The sequence below is a fragment of the Dromaius novaehollandiae genome, chromosome Z (assembly GCF_036370855.1).
Source record: "Dromaius novaehollandiae isolate bDroNov1 chromosome Z, bDroNov1.hap1, whole genome shotgun sequence".
Classification (NCBI taxonomy): domain Eukaryota; kingdom Metazoa; phylum Chordata; class Aves; order Casuariiformes; family Dromaiidae; genus Dromaius; species Dromaius novaehollandiae.
In genome coordinates, this window is record NC_088132.1 from 31,292,340 (window position 1) to 31,312,807 (window position 20,468).

Sequence of the window (20,468 nt, forward strand, 5' to 3'; positions counted from 1 at the left end):
ATCTCAGAAATCAAGTCAAGATGTGTAAGGGTAAGAATTATTAGAGGATTTATGAAATCCGCCCTGAACAAATTAATTCATCAGTTTAGCCAAAGGCCTGTCAATGGATTCAAGAGCCTTTCAAAAAATGGGACATCTGTTGCATATTTAAAGGTTCTGTTGATATGTGAATGTAGTGGATTATTCTTTCTGAGATGGGACACATAGTTTACATAAATGAATTTGGAAGTTAATTTGGAATTGCTCTCATGTCGTTGAGGATCAGGGTAATCAATGGAGGAGTCTAACAATTACTAGTCTAACAATTACAAGCCTTTGGAGTGATTGAAGAGAATTCGATTTTGAGTGAAGTTGAAAGATACATACATAAATCTGGATAATGACATGGTCAAAACAACCTATTACCTCCTAAGAGTTAATAGTAGCCTTCCTTTTTTTTTTTAAAGGAATCAGGATTATATGGCTTTTTAGGAACAAGATGGAAGTCCCTCTGCCTTCTGTGGTCTTTCTGGGATGATGTAGTAATATAGGCTCTAATTTGTCCCAGCATTAACTACTGATTAGTCTCATTCTGTTTTAGAAAATCACTTAAGGTAAGGCTTAAGTACCATTCAACTGAAAGAATTTAAAGAGTTCACTGTCTTGTTGTGAAAGGATGGTGCTACTCAGAAAATCTGAATTAAGCAAAAGTTTAAGTACTTTTTTTTCTTCTGTGTAGCTGGTTCTAAAACACCTTATTTCTATTTTTAATGAACACCCTAGGAAACACCCTACACCCTGTAGGAAACTAATTCAATTGTCCTATTTTGTACTAGCTAAATTAACTTCATATAAATACAAATATAGCCACCTGAGATTTTTTTATCTGTGTTTTGCTTAGAGTATTCTAACAAGACATTACATCCATGCAAATGAATACAAATGCTATTCATATTTCACAGAAGACATGAAACCTCAGGTTAACAACTTGACTTAGGGGACCTCCCCTCTGTTTTCATTTTCTCTGGTGGCTGAAGTTACCTATTTATTTTTATGGCCCCAGTAGTTGTAGTAGTTAGATAACAAACATCAGTGAAATCATGATAACTTCATATCTGTCTAACACAGAATTATTCCCTCACAACCTATAGACACAGAGCTGGGTATGTGACAAGTTAATCCATTTTTCAAGAAACAAATTTGACATGCAGTATGAGTGAGTGGCTGTGAGAAGAATGCTCCTGGGAACATTTATTTTGCTATTTTTCCCCTTTTATTTATATCTGTGACTGCATGTTTGGATTTTCTCCATGTTCTTTTTATTTTGTCAAAGTCAGTGGACTACATTTGATGATTGGCCTAGGGAGACAATTACTCATGCTTCACTTACACCTGGGGACCCATATGGAGAGATTCAGCCTTTAGGGCTGATCAGGAAGGAACAGCTGAATTTAAAAAGGGGCTGGTAAGTGCTAGACTGGTGGCAATCTTAAATGTTGTCGGAAGACTCTGGCAGGCCTGTATAGAAAGCAGAAGAAATCAAATGCTCTGTATTTTTGTACTTATCTGTTGTTTTTTTTTTTCCTTTTGGCTTTATTTATTAGCCAAACTTACAGCATGGATTTCCTTTGTTTAGGGAAGGAGAAATGAAGCATTTTGTGTGAGAGAGCACTACGCTGAAGATGGCTGGTCCACTGCTCAATGCAGTCCTGTGACAGTGCAACTAATTGGATTACAAGTCTACTTAAAGTCAGCAAGCAATCATCTTCAGAAACAAAGTATTCTTCCAAAATCCAATAAATGCTCCCCTTCTTTCACCCTGGTCTGTTCCTTAAAAGGTGTTAGCAAAACCAGCGTGATTTTAAACTAATTTGATAGCAAATACTACACAAAAGAGAAAAATCTGCTCTATTTAAAAATGAGGAAAACTTCTTAAGGATGGGATCCAATCTCAGAGTAAGAGTGAATGATTGTTTTTTACTTGGTTTCAATAATTTCTTTAAGGAAGCTTAGTGCCTACTTTAGAGGTAAATTCAAGCTAGAAAAAACATAAATGTTTTTGATAGTGGGGGTAATTAATTTTTTAATCATATATGCTTTCTTTTTGAGGTTTATAAATATATGCTACATCTAAAAAAAAATCTGGGATCAACATAGAATTTACTGTCTAAGCTAAAGCACAGAAAATAACTAAAACAGTGTGATTCAAAGTAATTGAGGACGTGCTTACAGCTGAGGAAGGTATCTATGTTTGATCTGGACCGTAAGGCTTAGTTACTATGGCATACGACTTACTTAGCTTTTATTTGTTGATACTTGTCTTTGAACAGCTTTAATTATAAAGTAGGAATGCGTTTCAGCTTGTTTGGGTAGCAGTGACATAGCATATCCATGTACGTGCATGTGTACAAACTGATAGATGACATCTTATTTTGAATAAAACTAACAGAGAATTGTGTATCACAGTGATCAGGTACCTGACAACAATGTAAGTGACATTAACCCAATAAAAGTCATGCACGGCAACTTACTTCTTCATTTAAAATACAATGTATTTCTTATTAATCTTTTAAATTAAATTAACTTTGAATATAACTGCCTTAATAACTCATTTGATGCTTCAGAAACCATATCGTGGTATTTTTCCAATTTTATCTTCAGTTTTATATGTAAGGGAAGACTAACAAATCCACCAGTGGTTTTACTGCGGTTGTAATGGATCTGTGGCTGGTGTTACAAAAACTTTCAGTTTTTTTTACAAAACAGTCACCATTGGAAAGGGAATCAGGAATTTGTCTAAATCAAAGATAAACTTCGTAGTAAATTTCACATTGTGTTATAAAATGTCTCTGTTTTTGGGTTACTAGTTTAATCCATTTGTTATACAGAGAGCTGATTCAGCAGAAATAATCTCTTGACATACTGGTCCCAGACGTTTGTGGTTTCTGGCACTAATGGCAGTCTGATCTTCCTAGTAAAAGAGGTTAGCTCACTTCATCATTGGGAGAATAATCCCCCAAGAACAAAAATATCCCTGCCTTCTACATGAGCACTCAGCATTCTTACCTGCTTTGTGGGACCTGACTAGTGAATTGTTTGACAGCCACTATTTGTGGCTAGCTCTAGTTTACATCTTTAACACATTTGTACACAGCTATAACATTCTTCTAAATACTGCCACTTAATCAAGCTACCCTATTTTGCTAGACATGTTGTATGAATAACACTGAGAAGAAACACAAGAAATAACTTGTAGAAAGCACTGCATTCTATTCAGATTGTTGGAACTGGATGTTTTTTTCTTTAAGCAGGGGTCAAATCTTTTAACCGAGCTTCAGAGTTGCTTTCTACAATGGTGTTTTTGGTAGTGTGTATGTTTGCACGTTTCCTTAAAAAAAGTAACACATCAGGTTATGACTAACACAATTAATGAGGTAAATTGCTTAAAATAAGCCAGAAAGAAAAAAAAAAGTTTTATCTTTAAGCTAATACAGTTTTCCTTTATTTTTGATCATCACAGGACCCTAGCAAATCACAGGTGGCATCACATTTCCAAGGCAACCTTACAGTTTTATTTGATTAGTGATATTTTGGCTAGGTTTGACCTGAGGATTAAGTCAGACAGCCATTTACAAGAGTTGTGCATTCCAGGTTTTATGATTTTACACAAGAAAGATGCATGTCCGGCCTTTCATACCAGATCATATTTACATCTTATCTGCTGTTAAGAAGGCCTTAGAATCGTGACTCTCTTAGCCATCGAGGACAGTTAGTCATCAGCTACCAAGAAAAAGTAAACAAAAACCTGTGTCTTTCCCCCTCTTTTTATGTGGGTGCACTGCTTTTAATTATTTCCTTTCATGTTTTGGTGTCAGTCAAAACTCAAGAAATTGAATTTAAGCTGGAGGAAGGAAATTTTTTTTATTTTTTCCTGAAGGGAAAAAGGGATTACTGGAACCAAACTCAGCTGTAATCTCCATAAACCACTTCTATGACTATTATTCCTAATGGAAAGCTCTGTTCCATTTCTGAAATAATTTTTATTTGTTAAATGAAATGTGTAACACAATAAAAGATCCTCTGAAGAACAATTCTGCTATTTGGTCTCAGTCATGCCCAGTGCATGACTGAGACTGGTCCACAAGTCTTTCAAACTTTCGCATATTTTTCTGAAACATTCAGAACTCTTCTACACAAATACCTGTTACAAATCCAATGGAGCTGACAAGTTTTATTATCCAGTTCCCACTCCAGGCAATCATGAAATGTGAGTGTTCCTGACATGATCCATTTATATACAATATTTATTTAAGGACAAAACTTTACATTTTTGTCAAGTCACCCTTTAACCAGACACTCTAGGGAAACGCATCAATACTGTGCAACAGTTGTGGAATCAGTCTCTCAGGTTTATTCAATCTAAATAACACATCATCTGGCAGATGAACTTTAAAGGACAATTTTGCAACACGTAATAAGAATTATACTATCCTGGCTTCTAAGAGTTTAGGAAGATTTAGGACCATGCAGCCTATTTCTGAGAGAGAATGAATTGACAATACGAGGTATATCTAACTGATTTAAACTCTTGAAACATTATCTATTTTTTATTGCTAAAGTGTTGTGCAGCATTCCCAGTCATGCTTAGTTAGCATTTCCAGGCTTTTACTTTTACTACTGAGGACAGAAGAGAGAAAAATGACTTGAAGATCTTGTAACTAAATCATGAGATTCCTGTTTGCCCATTTCGCCAGCCAGTTGTGGTCCCTCTTGAATGCCAGAACAACTCCTGGTGTATCAACCACTTCTCCCAATTTTGTATCATCTGCAAACTTGCTGAGGGTGCATTCTGTCCCATCATCTAGGTCATGAAAGAAAATGTTCTGGCCAGCACTGGCCTCAGTATTGACCCCAGTGTATATCACTAGGGACTGCACTACAACAGGACTTTGTGCTGCTGATCATAATGCCTTTAAGCCTGGCAGTTCAGACAGTTTTCAGTCCATCTCACTGTCCATTTATCTAGTCCATACTTCACCAGTTTGTCTGTGAGAATGTTATGGGAGACAGAGTTGAAAGCCTTGCTGAAGTCAAGATAAGCAACATCCACTGCTCTCCCCTCATCCACACAGACAGTCATTTCATTGTAGAAGGCTATTGGGATGGTCAGGCACGATTTCCCCTTCCTAAATCCATGCTGATGACTCCCTGTCACCTTCTTGTCCTTATTATGTTTGGAAATGGCTTCCAGGAGGAGTTGCTCCATCACTTTCCCAGCGATGGAAGGAAGGCTGACTGGCCTGTACTTCTCTGGATCCTCCTTTTTGCCCTTCTTTAAGATAAGAGCGACATTTGCTTTTTTCCAGTCCTCTGGAACATCCACCAATCACCCTGACTTTTCAAAGATAATCGAGAGTGGCCTCATAATGACAATGACACTGGCCAGCTCCCTTAGGATTGCTCCTTAAGGTAAGGGCATCGCATCAGTTTCCATGAAATTCTGTATGTCCAGTTTGTTTAAAAGTTCCCTAATGATCCTCCTCGGCTAACACTAAGTCTTCCTTGCCCTCGACTTCCCCATAGGTCTCAGGTGTCTGGGATTCCTGAAGAAAAACCTTACCAGTGAAGACAGAGATGATTCAACTCAAGGTGGACTTTGATTTTCTAATCCTCTCTCAGCATGTTCAGACTGTAAACTCCTCCTGGGTCACCTGACCTGCTTCCACTCTTGCACACTTCCTTTTTATGTTTGAATTTTGTCAGGAGCAACTTGCTGATCCATGCAGGCCTCCTGCTGTCTTTGCTTCATTTTCTGCACATCAAGATGAATGGTTCTTGCACTTAAAGGAAATGATCCTTGAAAATCAACCAGCTCTCCTTGGCCCTTCTCTCCAGGCCTGTGTGCCATGGGATTCTTACAAGCAGACCCCTGAACAGGCCAAAGTCTGCTCTCTTGAGGTCCAGGGCTGTGATCCTACTTGCCTTGTTCCCTTCTCTCAGGATTCTGAACTCCATGATTTCATGGTCACTACAGCCAAGACTTCCCACAACTTTCACATTCCTGATCAGTTCTTCCATGTTTGCAAGTATGAGGCACAGCAGGGCATCTCCCTTTGTTGGCTCCTCGATCACCCATGTCAGGAGGTTATCATCAATGTACTCAGAAACCTCCTGGACTGCTTGTGCCCTGCTGTGCTGCTCTTCCAAAAAATTGTTGGGGTGGTTAAAGTCCCCTGTGAGGAGGAGGAGGGCCTGCAAATGCGAGGCTTCTTGGAATTGTCTGAAGAAGGGCTCATCTACTTTTTCTTCCTAATCAGTTGGTCTGTAGCAGACATCCACCACAATGTTGTCCCCATGTTGGTCTGCCCTCTAATACCAACCCATAAGCTCTCAGCTGGCTCCTCACCCACCCCCAGGCAGTGTCCCATGCATCCCCACTGCTCTCTCACACAAAGGGCCAATCCCCATCCTCACTGTCTCAGCCTGTCCTTCCTAAACAGCCTGTGTCCATCCACAGCAGCACTCCAGTGGGTGAGCTATCTCACCATGTTTCCGTAATCCTGATGAGATGGTAGCCCTGCAACTGCACATAAGGGCTCTAACTCTTCCTGTTTGTTCCCTATGTTGCGTGTGTTAGCATACAGGCACTTCAGAGCACCCAGTCATGCTGATTTCCACGAAGTATGAGAATTTCTTGAACATTATTAGTGGGGAACGCATAAAATACTGTGACAAATGAACGCCTGGAAAGACAAAAGGCCTTCCAAAATGTTCATTTAATTTAGTGTATATCACAAAACTAAGTTCTCAGTTCCTCTTTGTACCACTTTTAATGCTGCCATCAATATCACTGAACTGAATAACCTCTTCTTTCTTCTAGTATACTACTAAACAACTGACTTGCATTTTCAACAGTCCTAGGCGCCTGTCCCTTCTATGGGTTTCAGTGAGGTCTGCAAATGCTCACTGCATTTGAGGCTCACTAACTTGCTTTGTTTTCAGATATGCTGACACGAAGGTTGCTGTAAATGTAACTAAGCTGCCCCTTTTAGATGCACATCAGTTAATTTATCTCCCCTCTCTGTCGAAGCAGAGTGAACAGGAAGGCCACAATGTTACGTCTGAAATGCTTTCAGGGATATAGCACATCTTTAAAAAGTGCTTATCCCCATTATCCTATTCATTTTGGCTGTTATCTGAGTCTAACACTCCTCTTACGAAATCTAAACTAAGTCAAATATGAGTAGAGTTCAAATTTTCCTATGGAGTTTGGATAAATATTTGAACTTATCAGCAATGGCAACAGTTCTTCAAAATGAAATCTTTTTACAAATCTTTCTATGCAGAAACATGGTGAGAGATATTTTAGACAGCCCAGCAAATAACTTCTAACTTGAGCTAGAAATAATTCCTGAAAGAAGGACTTCTATTTTCTAAAAACTTTTAAAGATACATGACAGAAGTAAATCAATTCACTGGACTCTGAAAACATTTCCATTATGGGCCAGGTCCTATAAGGGTACTGCAGGAGAGAAGTCCTAATCTCCATGGACCAGCTTCTCTCTTGTGTTCTAGCTTTTTTTTTTCGAAGTGGCAAAAGATACAGAGGCTGCTTGTAATTTACTGGAAGAACTGTAATGGCAGAGGAAAACTCTCTGTTGGCAAAAAGCTAACCAACTGTTCCGGTTAACAGTGCCTTCCTCCCTTTCTTGTCCCTCTTGAAGGGAAGCTTTACAAGAATGTAACGGAGACTCATTCTAGTGACTTCAGTGGGATTTTGAAGTACAATTCTGCCTCCAGCTAATCCACTGAGATCTTACCACTGACTTAAAAGCAGAATGAGATCCTTAGAGTGCAGGCAGAATTTTATTCCCTGTTTGCTTATTAGAAAAATTAGAGTGTTTAAGCAAGAATTTAATCTGTTTCTTATTTCATTCTATTGTGAAGTCATAAAACTGTATTTGTGACAGTAAAATAACAGCTGTACTCTGCAGGAAAGAGTCTTTATTAAACACAAATATCTCCAGAAGAATCAAATGCAACATAATATCAGTTAAATAAACACTTTGTGGTATAAACACACATTTATCTTCAAGTACAACTCAGTGTAAAAGTCTGCCTTAGAAGAACAGCCTATACTCTTGCTGATTTTTCTAAGATGCTCTGAGGACCGAGGTGTATTAAGTATCTGAGGTCATCATGGAGTTACACTGTGTTTATTTTGCCAAGTTTTTAAAATCTGAAATGTCATCCTGTTTGCAGCTTTGGTTTTATGAGAGTATGGTTCTTGGCACATTCCTTTTGAATGAACGTAGTAAAGTACATGATTGCATGTATATTTTTAAAACAACATAATTTATTGGTACTATATTACATTCACTTTTTAAACAACCTCCCCCAATATATGTGGTGCCTGATGTTCACATAGTTTATTGTTCCAGAAACTGTATTAGTGCTTTGATGCTAGCTACTCTCCCATTAGTCTGATAGAACTGGTTAATCAAACACAATCCATCTTTCATCAATTTCAGTCAGAACCAAATTCTGGCTAACAGCAAAGACAACTTACAGAAGCAACTTAATGTTGCTTGTGGCTGCAGAAGTGCTCACTACTCTCAGAGCAGGCACACAGACCCATATATCTTCATTGTACCCAGTTCTACTGCAGATACACCAAGGGTCCAGGCTTTTTTCTCTAGTGCTTAATCCCCCCCCCAAAATGTCATTAAATCAATTGAAATTATCAGATAATCAGTAACAATGACAGAGATTCGTCACAAACTGATGTATTCTGCATCAAAAACGTAATCAATGTTGCTTTAAAAATGGATCTTGCATGATATTTACAAATCTATGCCTAATTTTCATTACTGAAACTAGTTAATATTGTACTATTAAAAGTACATTTATGTGTTTTTCAAAATAGTAAGAATGTGGGAACTTAGGCCTTTCCTGTAACATTCTATTAAATTGCTACTGACATATGAGGCAAGCTGGCCAGATGTCTTGGAAGGGGTGGATTTTTTTTGGTAAGAATAAGATGGTTATTAATTATTGGGTTTATAATTTGTGAGGTGTTACTGCATCCAGTTAAGCTCTTCTGATAATGGACAGACATGAGACTCTTGAGGAAACTGGGCCTCTATCACTTAAGTCTTACCCTCAAAAGCTAGATCTTGTTGCATGTAAGGTATAAAATTTACCATAACTTACTCATCTTTCCTCTTGATAATACAAATTGTAAGACTGCTCTGTATCCGAGTACCACAGTTACACATTCCATCAACTATTATTCCTGCTTGTTTACTATTATAATTTCTTCTTAGAGAATAACTTTAGATCCCCTTTCTTGCTCTAGATTTTGCTACAGATAAAGGCTGCAGTGGGAAGAAATTCAGTTACAGGATATTTAGTATACATCAAGATGCCACATAATTACCTCTAGCTCGGTCCCAAGGGCTGCTTTTATGGCATTTGCCAAAAGCTAGTTGTTGTCTTGTATTTCAGGCTGAGATGCAGACTAAAGTCTAGAAGCAAGAAAAATAAAAAAAAATAGGTGAGTAATCTGGCACTTTATCGAGAACACTGGTAGAAAGAACTAGCAAGTAGCATTGCCCAGTAAATAAAAAGAAAATATTTAACATTAAGGTGGGCATTTATCACAAGATCTCATCCCTGCTTTGGGGCTTGATGTTTGAACGTGCCATCAAATACAATGCTAATCTTTTTTGGAGCATGCTAACTATTTTTGAGAGAAAAAAGTCTCTGCAAACTCAACAGCTTTCAGGCATTCATTTGACTATATGCTCGGAGTACAAGACGATACAAGTAGAGTAGCATAGGATTATGTCTAAAGCTGATTACAACCTCCTTGCGGATATTAGGTTCTCTTAAAACTACACAATACACTACTCTCTCTTTTCAGCAGCTTAAACCAGCCTGGATAAAATTAGTCAATAACCAATTTATGACACAGTAACAGGATTTGTAGATTATATTAAGTAAATCACAGTCTTCTTTAAATAAGGGAACAGTCTGCCTGTTAAATTAACTTGCTTTAAAAGGTTTGAAATAATTTATTAAATAACTTCTTTAATTAACTTCTTTTGGAGACTACATATAGTGTTTGCATGACTTTCACTATCCAGAATATACTTCTGAGACTTAGAAGGGTTTTTTTGTTTAGATTGAATTTTAAGGGTAGAGAAATTCCATGCCATTCCATATTCATTTATTGATTAACTCTTGTGGAAGCTTTACCAATTTTTTTCCACTTTTACATTTAGCACTTTCTGAAAAAAAAAAACTGGGTGGACTTTATCTCACATTACACTCAGATTCCTTCATTCTTAGACCTTCTAACACATTATGCCACGAGCAAGGAGTTTAACACAAGCAACTAATCCCCCAGTGATGTGAAAAGAACCACTGCTGTCTGGTTAGAACACTACAGTAGAAATTAAGAGACCTGACATGAACTGTTCCTCCTCTGAAATTGGTAGGTTTGCTATTGAATTCAGGAATTCAGTGCAGCCTGGATTTCTGAAGACTCTGTGTCCTGTTCCTGGATCTGCCAGTGACCTGGTTTGTGTCATATGACAGGTCCTGTCATTATATTTCTTTGGAGATCACTTTTAAGACATTGGGACCAGTAAGAAGGAACTAACAAAACTAAATATTTTATCAGCTGCCTCCCTTTATGCCTTTCTATCAGCCTATACTGTTTCATCCAATGTTATGAACCAGTAGCATGAGCTCCAGCCTATCCGTAAGCTGGTAACTACTGTTCTGTTTCTCAGTGTTTATTACTGACATTTCAAAAATTGTCTAATTTGGTATAGAGATATTTTTAACCTACAGAAAAATAAAATATAAAAAAAGCTGTTTAGACTACCTCACAGTAAACTTATAATTCATTATTTAGGAAGAAAGAGACAAAAATCAGTTACTGGGTTATCTCTTTTGAAAGTTAGTGCTCAGTGCTCTGAAACTGGTACAAGCAACTGGAAAAAAATTGTTCAGTGTTCTCTATTTTAAAATGGCTCAGGAAGCCGTAGACAGTAAACGTTTATCTCCGTTTCCCTTGTTAGTTTCGAATTTTACACACTATGTAGAAGCAAGTCATCACCCAGTTCTGGAGTAAAATACATGTGCAAAACACAACTTACTCTGAATCTAAATCTCTGTTGAAAGGGGATGTCCTACTTGCTTGACTTTTCGCTGATCGGAAGGGTTGAGATCAGTTTGTGAACAGCGGTCCAACCCAGCCAGTTCTGTTAATAATAAAAGAAATGCTGTCATCAGCTTCAGGATGAAAATTTAGCTTTTCAGGAAAAGAAAAAATCTGCAGACTTCAGTATGTTTAAAACAAATTATAAGAGAGCTGACAGCCTTGAAGATATGTGGAAACTGTAGCAACAGCTGAAAGTGGCCTGATTAAATTCCACCTTGAGTAATCACGCCCCACTGGGCTAGGTTCACATGATGGTGTATTTTTTGCTTCTTGTAAACTTGCACGACAGCATTACTCACAGTAGATTCCACCTCTGCACACTGCTGTACAGAAACGTATTTAATTTTGTGTTTGTACCGTGGTATAGGATCGCATAGCCCCGTCATCCATTATCCCTGATCCCAAACTGGACTTTGCCCACCAGCACCCAGAGTTACGGCCACTCTCAGGCCAAGCACCCCGAGTGTCCTGCACAGCAGCACTACTACCTGTTGGCTGTGAAACGTTAGTAAACACGACAGCGCCGGCCCGGGTAGCGCCTGCCCTCACCGCCGCTCATGGCGCCTCAGACGCCCAACGGCTTCCCTCGCGCTCTAACGGCCCAACGCCTGCGCCGCGCGCGGGAACATCCGCAAGCCTCGCGAGACGCCCCCGCGCTGCCGCCTGCCGTTTCACGGCGGCTCCTTTAAGAAAAAAATCCCGCGGGGCGGCTCTTCTCGCGATAACCCCTCCCCCCCCACCAGCACCTTGCGAGCCGAGCCTCCAACGCCCGGGAAGTGGGGGCAGGGCCGAGCGGGGGCATCGGCCTGTGGGCGGGGGGGGCCCGCACCTGCCGTTACCGGCGGCGGCAGCTTTTCCGTCCCGAAGCGCCCTACAATGTCGCCCGGGGGCGGCTGCGGGGCGCTCAGCGAGGCTTCCTTGGCTCTCTGCCGCGGCACCGCGCCCGGCGGGCAGCGCGGGCGGGGAGGCGACCGGGCCCGTTAACGGCTCGTTCAGGTGCCAGGCCTGCAGCGCGCCGCGCTCCGCCGCAGCGCCCGAATGCGCAGGCTGCGCCGCGCTGCGCGGGGCCCTAGGTTAAAATGTGCGATGACGGCCCAGGTAAGCGTCTTCCGCTTGGGCGTCCGGCGCGGCGCGCAGCTCTTGGTTGCTTGTAGGGGTGGGGGCAAAAGCGTGGCTGATAAGGGCGGGGGCGGGAGTTACCGGGCGCTTGGTGCGGGCGCTTCGAGGCGCTCCCCCGGGGAAGGGAGGGCCTGTGGCCTGACAGTTGCTTGTACGCGCATCTCAGTGCCAAAGCGCCGTGGGGCCTTGCCCAGCAGAAAAGCTGAACTGTCTAAATATGAGAAGCACGATGGTGTGTGTATGTCAGAGGAGCTTGCAGTGAGAAAACTCTTTTTCAAATCAGGCCTACTTGTAACAAATGTTCGTTTTGAATTTGTTTTTTGGGTAAAAGTGGAAACGTGTTGAAGCGAATTTGAAAGATCCTGCTTCGGTGTTTTTGGGGAGAAAACATTTTGAATTGTGTTAGCGTTTTTTGTTTAACAATTTTGTATTTAAACTTGGTAATGTAATAAAAGAAATTTTTTACTCTATAGCATGCTTGAATTTTGTTTTTATAGGCTGTTTTTTATTTGGGGATGAAAACAAACTTCATGCTGTAAGCGGTCAAACCTCAGTAGTTATAAAGTATTGATCGTCATTTTGCTTATTTTACATAGGAGCAGTGGTTAGAGCGAGCTAGTGTCTGACAGCAGGGCACTATCAACGTGATTTAGAACAGTCAATATGGCACTTTTTCCAGGTGTTGTAGCATGGTGAACATAGCCGGGCATTTTAAACATCAGTTTTTAGCATTGATGGCAAGCGTGCTAAATCATGTTGGTATATCCACTCTAGAAAGTCATGCTAGGATAAACTTCTTCATTTCTAAAGCCAGAACTCTATGTAGATAATTGTTGTGGTTCGCAAAAAGTTTGTGAATTGGCCTCATTAAAGTACCAATTCTTGCTTCGGCTTGTATGCCATTGCTTTGGGTGATATTGCTGCAGTTGCAGCCTTATTACCTTTGCTTTGCCATTCTTTCACTTTTTCTCATTGTATGCCTTATTTCTTACTAAGTTTGGAATTCAGTATTGCTGAAACTATGGCTGGTACCATTCACTGTGCTTTGCACCTCAAACTCAAATTCTAACAAGTTATATGCAAGGCCATAACACTTAAGTAAATGCTTAGTTAAAAACAAAGGTACTATACTCTTTAATCATAGTTTTAACTTGAGGCTTTGAGGCTTCTTTATATTTTAAGACTATTTTGTTACATGTCACTTTAGATATGACTGTAAAAGAAAGTAGTTACGGAAATTCTCTCATTTTAAATTTTGTTTTGCAAATTTAACAGCATGCTGTATATAGCTGGTTTCATTTTATCAGCTTTGCTTCCTAATTTTGAGCAATCGCACAAAGTTTTAGATACTATTGGCAGTAGCTCATGGGCAGGCATATGAGACAGCAGAAATGCCTTAAAATTTCAGAGATTGGTTGCATACTATTTGTTGAATACTGTCTGTACTTCTGCATCCTTCATCTCAAAAAGATGCATTAGAATTGCAAGCTTCAGTGAAGATCGGCAAGAATGGCCAAAGGTATGGAGAGCAACTTACCTACAGGGATCAAGCTGTGGGGTGGGACTTCTCAGCCTGAACAAGGTTGATGTGGAGGTGTTCTGAAAAAGATCCACAAAATCATGTGTGATATGGAGCCCCTATATAGAAATGAATGGGTTATGATCTCATTAATAGTGCTCAGTTTAGCTTGTAGAATCCAAGTTTATAGCAGGTAAAAGTTAGTCAAGCAATAGAGAGCAGACCTGTGAAACTCTTATTCAAAAGACATTGAGTGCAAGAAATCTGCATGTGTTGAAGGGGGAATGGAACAGGTACTTGGAAGAGAGATCTCCTGGAGATTACTAAATAGACAACCACACCTGGCTCAGGAAATCTACAGAACTAAAACTAGCTTAAGCCTGGAAAATTTTAGAAGAGTTTTTCTATATCCATATCAGTTTCTTTGGTTTGGGAAAGCTCAGTACAAGAAGGCTGAGAATGGTTTCCACATACTCAAAAAGACAAGAACGCTGCCTCAGTTCAAGTTGGAAAACTTCCTATGCAACTGTCATTTCCTAGGTCTTTCTCCTTTTACTATAAAGAGCAAAAGCCTTATTTTCTAATAAGGGTACTTTGTTGGATGTTTCCTTGTTAATTTGATGTGTTCTTCAAGCTTTGATGTGCTGTTGTTCTTATCCTCCTCTTTCCAACCCCTGTTAGCAGCATTTACTATTTAAAAAGTTGTCTTTGTATGTGAAATGTAAAAATGAGATAGCTGACAATGACCTGTTTCTTTATTAATCTGTTGTTAATATTTGTTGTGCTGTATTGAGGCTGTACTCAGAAGATATAGAGGAACAGATGTTACAGCTCCAGACCTGACTGCTATGTAAGAAATTTATTGAGTGATTAGCCACTTTGATGAATAATGTAGGCAAATGCTATGCTACTGTATGTTTTTAAATCACACCTCTGTTGTTCCAGAAGCCATCTCTTTTTACCTGTGCTAGACTTCCTTAGGAGAAAGGTGATGTTTTCATGCTCAATTACATTTGTAAAATAATTTATTAAAGCTACAGTACTAGATGCATGTAGATCAAAAGTGCATATAATATAGAAGGTTGTTTTGACCAAGCCACCTGGTTTGCTGATTGGACTCTAAACCTGCAGGCATCACCATATCCATGCTTGTTTGTGTGAGCTCAAGGGCAATCTTCATGGAGTAACTTAATGTATCAGAGTTTGTTTTCTACCTCAGATTCTTTAATACAGGCTTTCAGATGTTTGTAAAGTAGCACTGTTTTAACAAACTGTAATTTTATATGTTGCTCAGGATTTGGTTCTAAATTGTAACCAATACCATAGGTCTAGTGCTTCCTTCAGTAAAATCTTGTATTTTATGTTGTGTGCATTTTGTTAAATAAATGTGTGTTAAATAGTCTGAATAGCGTGACAAAATGAAATACTTTGTACATTTGGGCAGGTTTTCACTGTACTTTCTATTTGTTTGTTTTTCCCATAGATAGATGGCACATTGGAGATAAATGCCTCGCCCCTTGTCTTGAAAATGAGAAACTTTATGAAGGAACAGTAAAGTCTATTGAAAAGGACAAGAATGGGAAATCATTTGCTGTTGTATCATTCTTGGAGTCTGAAGAAAGGAAAATACTAATAACTAAACTTCATAGAGTCAAATCCAGTAAAGATCCCTGGAAAAACTTAATATTTGATGATGATGATCTGGAAAAGCCTAATTTTCCTGACCAAAATCTTCCATCTCCTGCAGTTGCTTTTAAATTATCTGACAATGGGGATTGTATCCCATATACAATTAACAGATATCTGCGTGATTATCAAAGGGAAGGAGCCCAATTCCTGTATGGACACTATGCTAATAAAAGGGGGTGTATTCTTGGAGATGACATGGGCCTTGGAAAAACAATACAGGTATGTTTTATGGAATTCCCTTGTGGAATTCTCACCTGATGGTTATTTAATCACAATATCAAATTTGCAGAAGAAAAATATGTTTTTGAAGAATGTTTTATTTATGAAATGCAGTATTTGTGCTCTTAAAGGTTACAGTATGGAGAAGGTAGTTCAGTTCATGTGAAGAAAAAGCTCATTTCACTTGTTTAGAAAATACTAGTATGTATAAATGTTAATTAAAATTAATTGTGCAGCAGTTAACTCATTTACAGTCTTACAGAAAACGTGCTGTATGCTTGTCAATTGGCCAAACCTTTCCAGTCTTAAACTATAGCATGAGTTCTGAGGGAGACGCTTTTCTAGAAGTCTTTTGCATTGCAGTGTTTCTGTTTCTCGATGGACTTTTGCTTGATTTGCTTTGGCTGTCTGGCTCTTTCTTGTCAAGCTAAAGTTGAGATGGAGACGAGTAGAAAAACACTGTTTTGTTTTGTTTTTTTAAATCATGATTTCACTGAATTAGTTTCCTATGAAGGCCTTAAGATTGCTTCCTGCTTTATCTGGAAGAACCAAAGGTTTCTCAGCAGAGTTGACCTCTTTCACAGCCTTTGCTTTAGTTACAAATTTGTGATGCATAATTCTTCCATAAAGGGAGGATCTGGAAGACACATGGGGTTTTACGTTTTGTTGAATTTTCTTCTTATTCTTGAAAGGATTAAAAAAGATACCAAAATCAAATGTGGAAACTTGCAGCAGCCTCCTAGCTTCAGTTTATATGAAGCATTATGTATAAAAATGCCTGCTTTTTTTTGTTTTTTTCCTCCTTTCTTCCACATACCTGTTTCTCACCTAGCTGTCCTATATGTGATAAGTTTCCCGCTCTCCTGCTCTTTTACCTCTACTCTTCTCAGGTATTTTTCTGTCAGCTCTGCACTCCTGGCTGGCCTTTTCCCTCCCACCAGTGGAGACAGAAAGCTTTGGGTGCCCTTTTTGGGGGGGCAGGAGGGGGAACACAGCTGACAGCTTTACCTCTGCCCTGCTATAAGCAGCTGTGTAGCAGCTGCCAAGGGGCTAGAGCTGGCTGCTCTGAGTAAATAGGGCCTGTTCAGTTTCCACAAGAAGGACACCTCAGTCTGGCAACACATCTGGTTCTTGTTCCTGCTTAGCCCCATGGATACCATTTATTCTGAGTGGGTGTTACAAATATGAGTGCTCTGGCCAGGTGTCTCTGTGCCTTCTGCCTGGTTTGGATTGCCATGGGAGCAGCTTGGAATAGCCCAGGTCGTGTTGCTTGTTCCCACTGTAGTGTCTTGCAATAAATGCGAAGAGGAAGAAAAAAGGGGGAGAAAAATCACCCAACAATGGCTGAGAAGAAAGGGGAAGAAAAATCACCCGAGAATGGCTGAGTTGAGGCAGAGGACTGAATAATAGGCCAAAACACAACAGAAAGAACTGGTTTTTTACATAACAGGAATTTGAAGGAAAGGAACATACATGAAACTATTAAGAATCTAACCTTTAGTTTAAACCTTTTTTTTCCTTTTGCAGAAGTAGTATTGGACTAAAGTTAGCAAGTATCTCTTCCTTCTGTTTTCTCATCCAAGATTTATGTGCCATCCCTTTTCAGGAAAATTCCCAGGCATGTTTCATCTCTAGTTTTTCTTGGCTCCTTTATCCGTATTTTTGAAACTCTTTCCACTTAGTTGATTGAAGTGTACAGTTGAGCAAGAAGTGCACTTACCACGAATGCAGGGTTCTCCAAAGAGAGGGGTTCCTATTTTAAAAACTGTAGTCAGTTAAAGAAAAAAGATTTTACTAAGTCTAATTCAGGATCTTGTCCTAAATGTTTACTTGCAGTAGAAGATGTTCACTTTCTGTTTGCGTTTTTGTACCTGATTACTGAGAATTGTTTTCTTTCTTGAGGTTATTTCGTTTCTGGCTGCAGTGCTGCACAAAAAGGGAACACGTGAAGATATTGAAAATAATATGCCAGAATTTTTACTGAGGACAGTGAAAAAAGAATTGAAATGTAGCCCCAAGAAGGTACAGCTTTTATTGATACAAATTAAAAGGTTTTGGTAAACGCTGATATGGTTTTTTGTAATCTTGTGTTTGTTTTAGGAGTTTACATACGTTCATTTTTAATATTTAGTGTAGATTAGAGGTTCATGACCTTAGCAGTGTTAGGGCAGCCTCCATTTTTTCAAATTATCAGTGTGATTCCTCTAGCTGTTACTGTTCAACCTGTTACTATTGTCAATCTGTACTAACAGAAGACATTTGCAAATATCTGTATAAGACTTGTGGCTAGAGGACTTCGAAAAGCCTGTGTCACTGAGTAGTAAACTAGAGTTTTGCGTGATCATGTTTCTAAAATACAAAAAGCATGTGTGTATCTATATAAACGAATATAGAGATTTATGTAAAAATTGGGTGAAGAAGAGAGATCTGAAGATAACTTTAATTATACCCATGGGAAGACCCATTCAAGTTTCTGTATTTTATTGATATTTTTGTTTTGTTGGGATATTTGACTGGCAGAATGGCTCATGCAACTATAATTCTATGAGGAACAGATTTGGAAAAGATGGACAGGGAAGAAGAGGTGAAGGGGTGACCCTTTCTGTTAACAGAAAGGAGTGGTTCTGACCAGATACAAAGAGAAGAAAAATTTCATTATGAGGACAATTAAGCAGTGGAACAGGTCACCTAAAGAGGTGGTGGACTGCCCCCCTCCTTGAAGGTTTTGAAGACCTGAATGGGCAAAGCCCTAAATGACCTGGTCTGAATTCAGTGTTGCCCCTACTTTGCCCAGGAAATTGGACTAGATACTTCCTGAGATCCCTTCCCACCTGAATGCTTTTATGGTTCTATGATAAATGAGTTGTAAACCTTTAAGCATGTTTTGATACTTTCTGTTTTGAAGTCATGTATTTACTAGGTTTGTGAATTGGAGCAAGCTGTTTAACCTCTTCATGCTTCTGTTTTCCCCATCTGTAAAATGTTTTATGATATATGGATACAGATGTTATATCAAAGCAAAGGGATAGCATCTCGTGTGCTTTCTTGCAGTTTCTTATGCATTGCTTGTGGAAATAAATTTAATAATTTATGTAAATACTGTTAGAGTACAATTTCAATAAGCAACACTTGCTTTGGTATTTCTGTAGTACTTCAGTGTGTTTTTTTTCTTCTAGTATTTACACACTGTGAATAAGCTGAATATTTTTGAATTTATTTTGTTGACTCCTTAGATATTTTTTTCTATGCATGTAACAGTAGATGAATATTAAATATAGATGTGACAGAATTAAACAAAATTCAAACTATATAGCGGTAAAATAAAACTCAAGATTCTAACTTTCCTTATTGAGAAAGTGCTATGTTGTGCATTTTCTAGTAGTACTGTGACAGCTGTTTATTTTCAGACTTTCCTTATAGTGGCCCCTCTTTCTGTGCTGTACAACTGGAAGGATGAGTTAGACACATGGGGCTACTTCAAGGTTGCTATCTTGCATGGCAATAAAAAGGACGATGATTTGAGTCGCATCAAGCAAGGGAAGTGTGAAGTTGCCCTTACAACGTATGAGATACTTCGCCTATATTTGGATGAGTTTAACAGGTAACAATTTTAATGTATTTTGGGCAACCATAATTTTAATTGTCTGTTTAATATTAAATTGTTCCTTATAAGTATTTATAATTTTTTCTGTGTAAAGTACTTAATGTTAAATCCAATGACTTGCTGTGTGGAAGAAGAGAACCTATTTATAGTGAATTTACCATATACTGTCTTTGTAGGGGGGTGCTTAGGAAAAGTAAGTATTTTAATAGTTTTCAGAAAGCTACAATTACAAGTATATTAGTCTTCTTTTCTTTCCCACTTCCATAGTGACCATGAAAGTATTTAAGTGTCTAGAGTTCATGTATCCATAAGAACTTTCTACTCATTCTTTTGCAGCATGGCATATAAGGTTGGGAAGTCTAATGAGTCTGCTGGTTGACTGCAACAAAGTTAAATATTTTCAGGTAGCTAGTCTTTGCTGTTACCGGTTCATGAAATGTTCTTAAAAGCTGCAGGAATCGCCTACCTGAAAAGTCATGGTAGCTAAAAGATACACAGAAGGTATTTCTATCTTTCAGTATAGTGTAAGAAAGGAGTTGCTCACTATTTGTGCTTCACGTGACTCTTCACAAGCTTGATGAAATTCCTGACTCCTAAGAACTTTGAGATACAAGGGGGGGAGGTGCATGCATGTGTGTTGTGTATGTATATATATGAAAATGTATATATAGTTTTAAATACCTGATGGACTTAAGAGAATTGAGGTCTTTCTGACAGCAGGTTGTATTAGAAATCCTGCTTTGTTTGTCCCATTCCTGTCAGTGTTCTTAAACCAGGTGTTTTGCCTTACATTTGGTGATGTTCAAGAGTATTTAGCCTCTCACCTGATCCCAGTGATCCTGTTTACTTACTTCATCTTGGAAGCAGAGTGGAAGTTGTATGAATAGCTCTGTTAATAGTAGCAGCCTGCCCTTAGCTGCTAGCATTCTTGGCAGCCTTGCAGACCTTGTGTTAGGTGATGGGAAAGAACTAGAGAACGTCCTAGTGTTCTGGATGGTCCTTGCCAAAACAGTCGGATCTCCTGTCCGTACTCAGGTCTGGGGAAAAAAGTGCAGGTAGAAGACAATTAAGGGTGTTAGGTTAGCAGCACTTTTTTCGTGGTCCCT

The 20,468-nt window shown here is 39.0% G+C and overlaps 1 protein-coding gene and 1 long non-coding RNA gene across 7 annotated transcripts in view; one reads left to right on the plus strand and one right to left on the minus strand.

The window, feature by feature from the left end:
- The window catches only part of LOC135324945 (uncharacterized), a 45,417-nt gene extending 33,468 nt beyond the window's left edge, over window positions 1–11,949 (minus strand). For both annotated transcript variants that reach the window (XR_010386167.1, XR_010386166.1), the window contains exons 1-3: window positions 11,701–11,949; window positions 11,148–11,252; window positions 9,419–9,506 (exon numbers count right to left, since the gene is read on the minus strand). This is a non-coding gene — a long non-coding RNA (uncharacterized LOC135324945). The remainder of the gene's footprint in view (window positions 1–9,418; window positions 9,507–11,147; window positions 11,253–11,700) is intronic.
- A 149-nt stretch (window positions 11,950–12,098) lies between these two features.
- The window catches only part of LOC135324943 (DNA excision repair protein ERCC-6-like 2), a 61,425-nt gene continuing 53,055 nt past the window's right edge, over window positions 12,099–20,468 (plus strand). For 4 of the 5 annotated variants that reach the window (XM_064502100.1, XM_064502095.1, XM_064502097.1 and 1 more), the window contains exons 1-4: window positions 12,099–12,310; window positions 15,334–15,758; window positions 17,661–17,780; window positions 19,166–19,359. In XM_064502100.1, the coding sequence (XP_064358170.1) occupies window positions 12,292–12,310; window positions 15,334–15,758; window positions 17,661–17,780; window positions 19,166–19,359 (758 nt within the window). In that variant the 5' untranslated portion in view covers window positions 12,099–12,291. Of the gene's footprint in view, window positions 12,311–15,333; window positions 15,759–17,660; window positions 17,781–19,165; window positions 19,360–20,468 lie in introns of those variants that run through there. The other variant, XM_064502096.1, reaches the window with a different exon arrangement.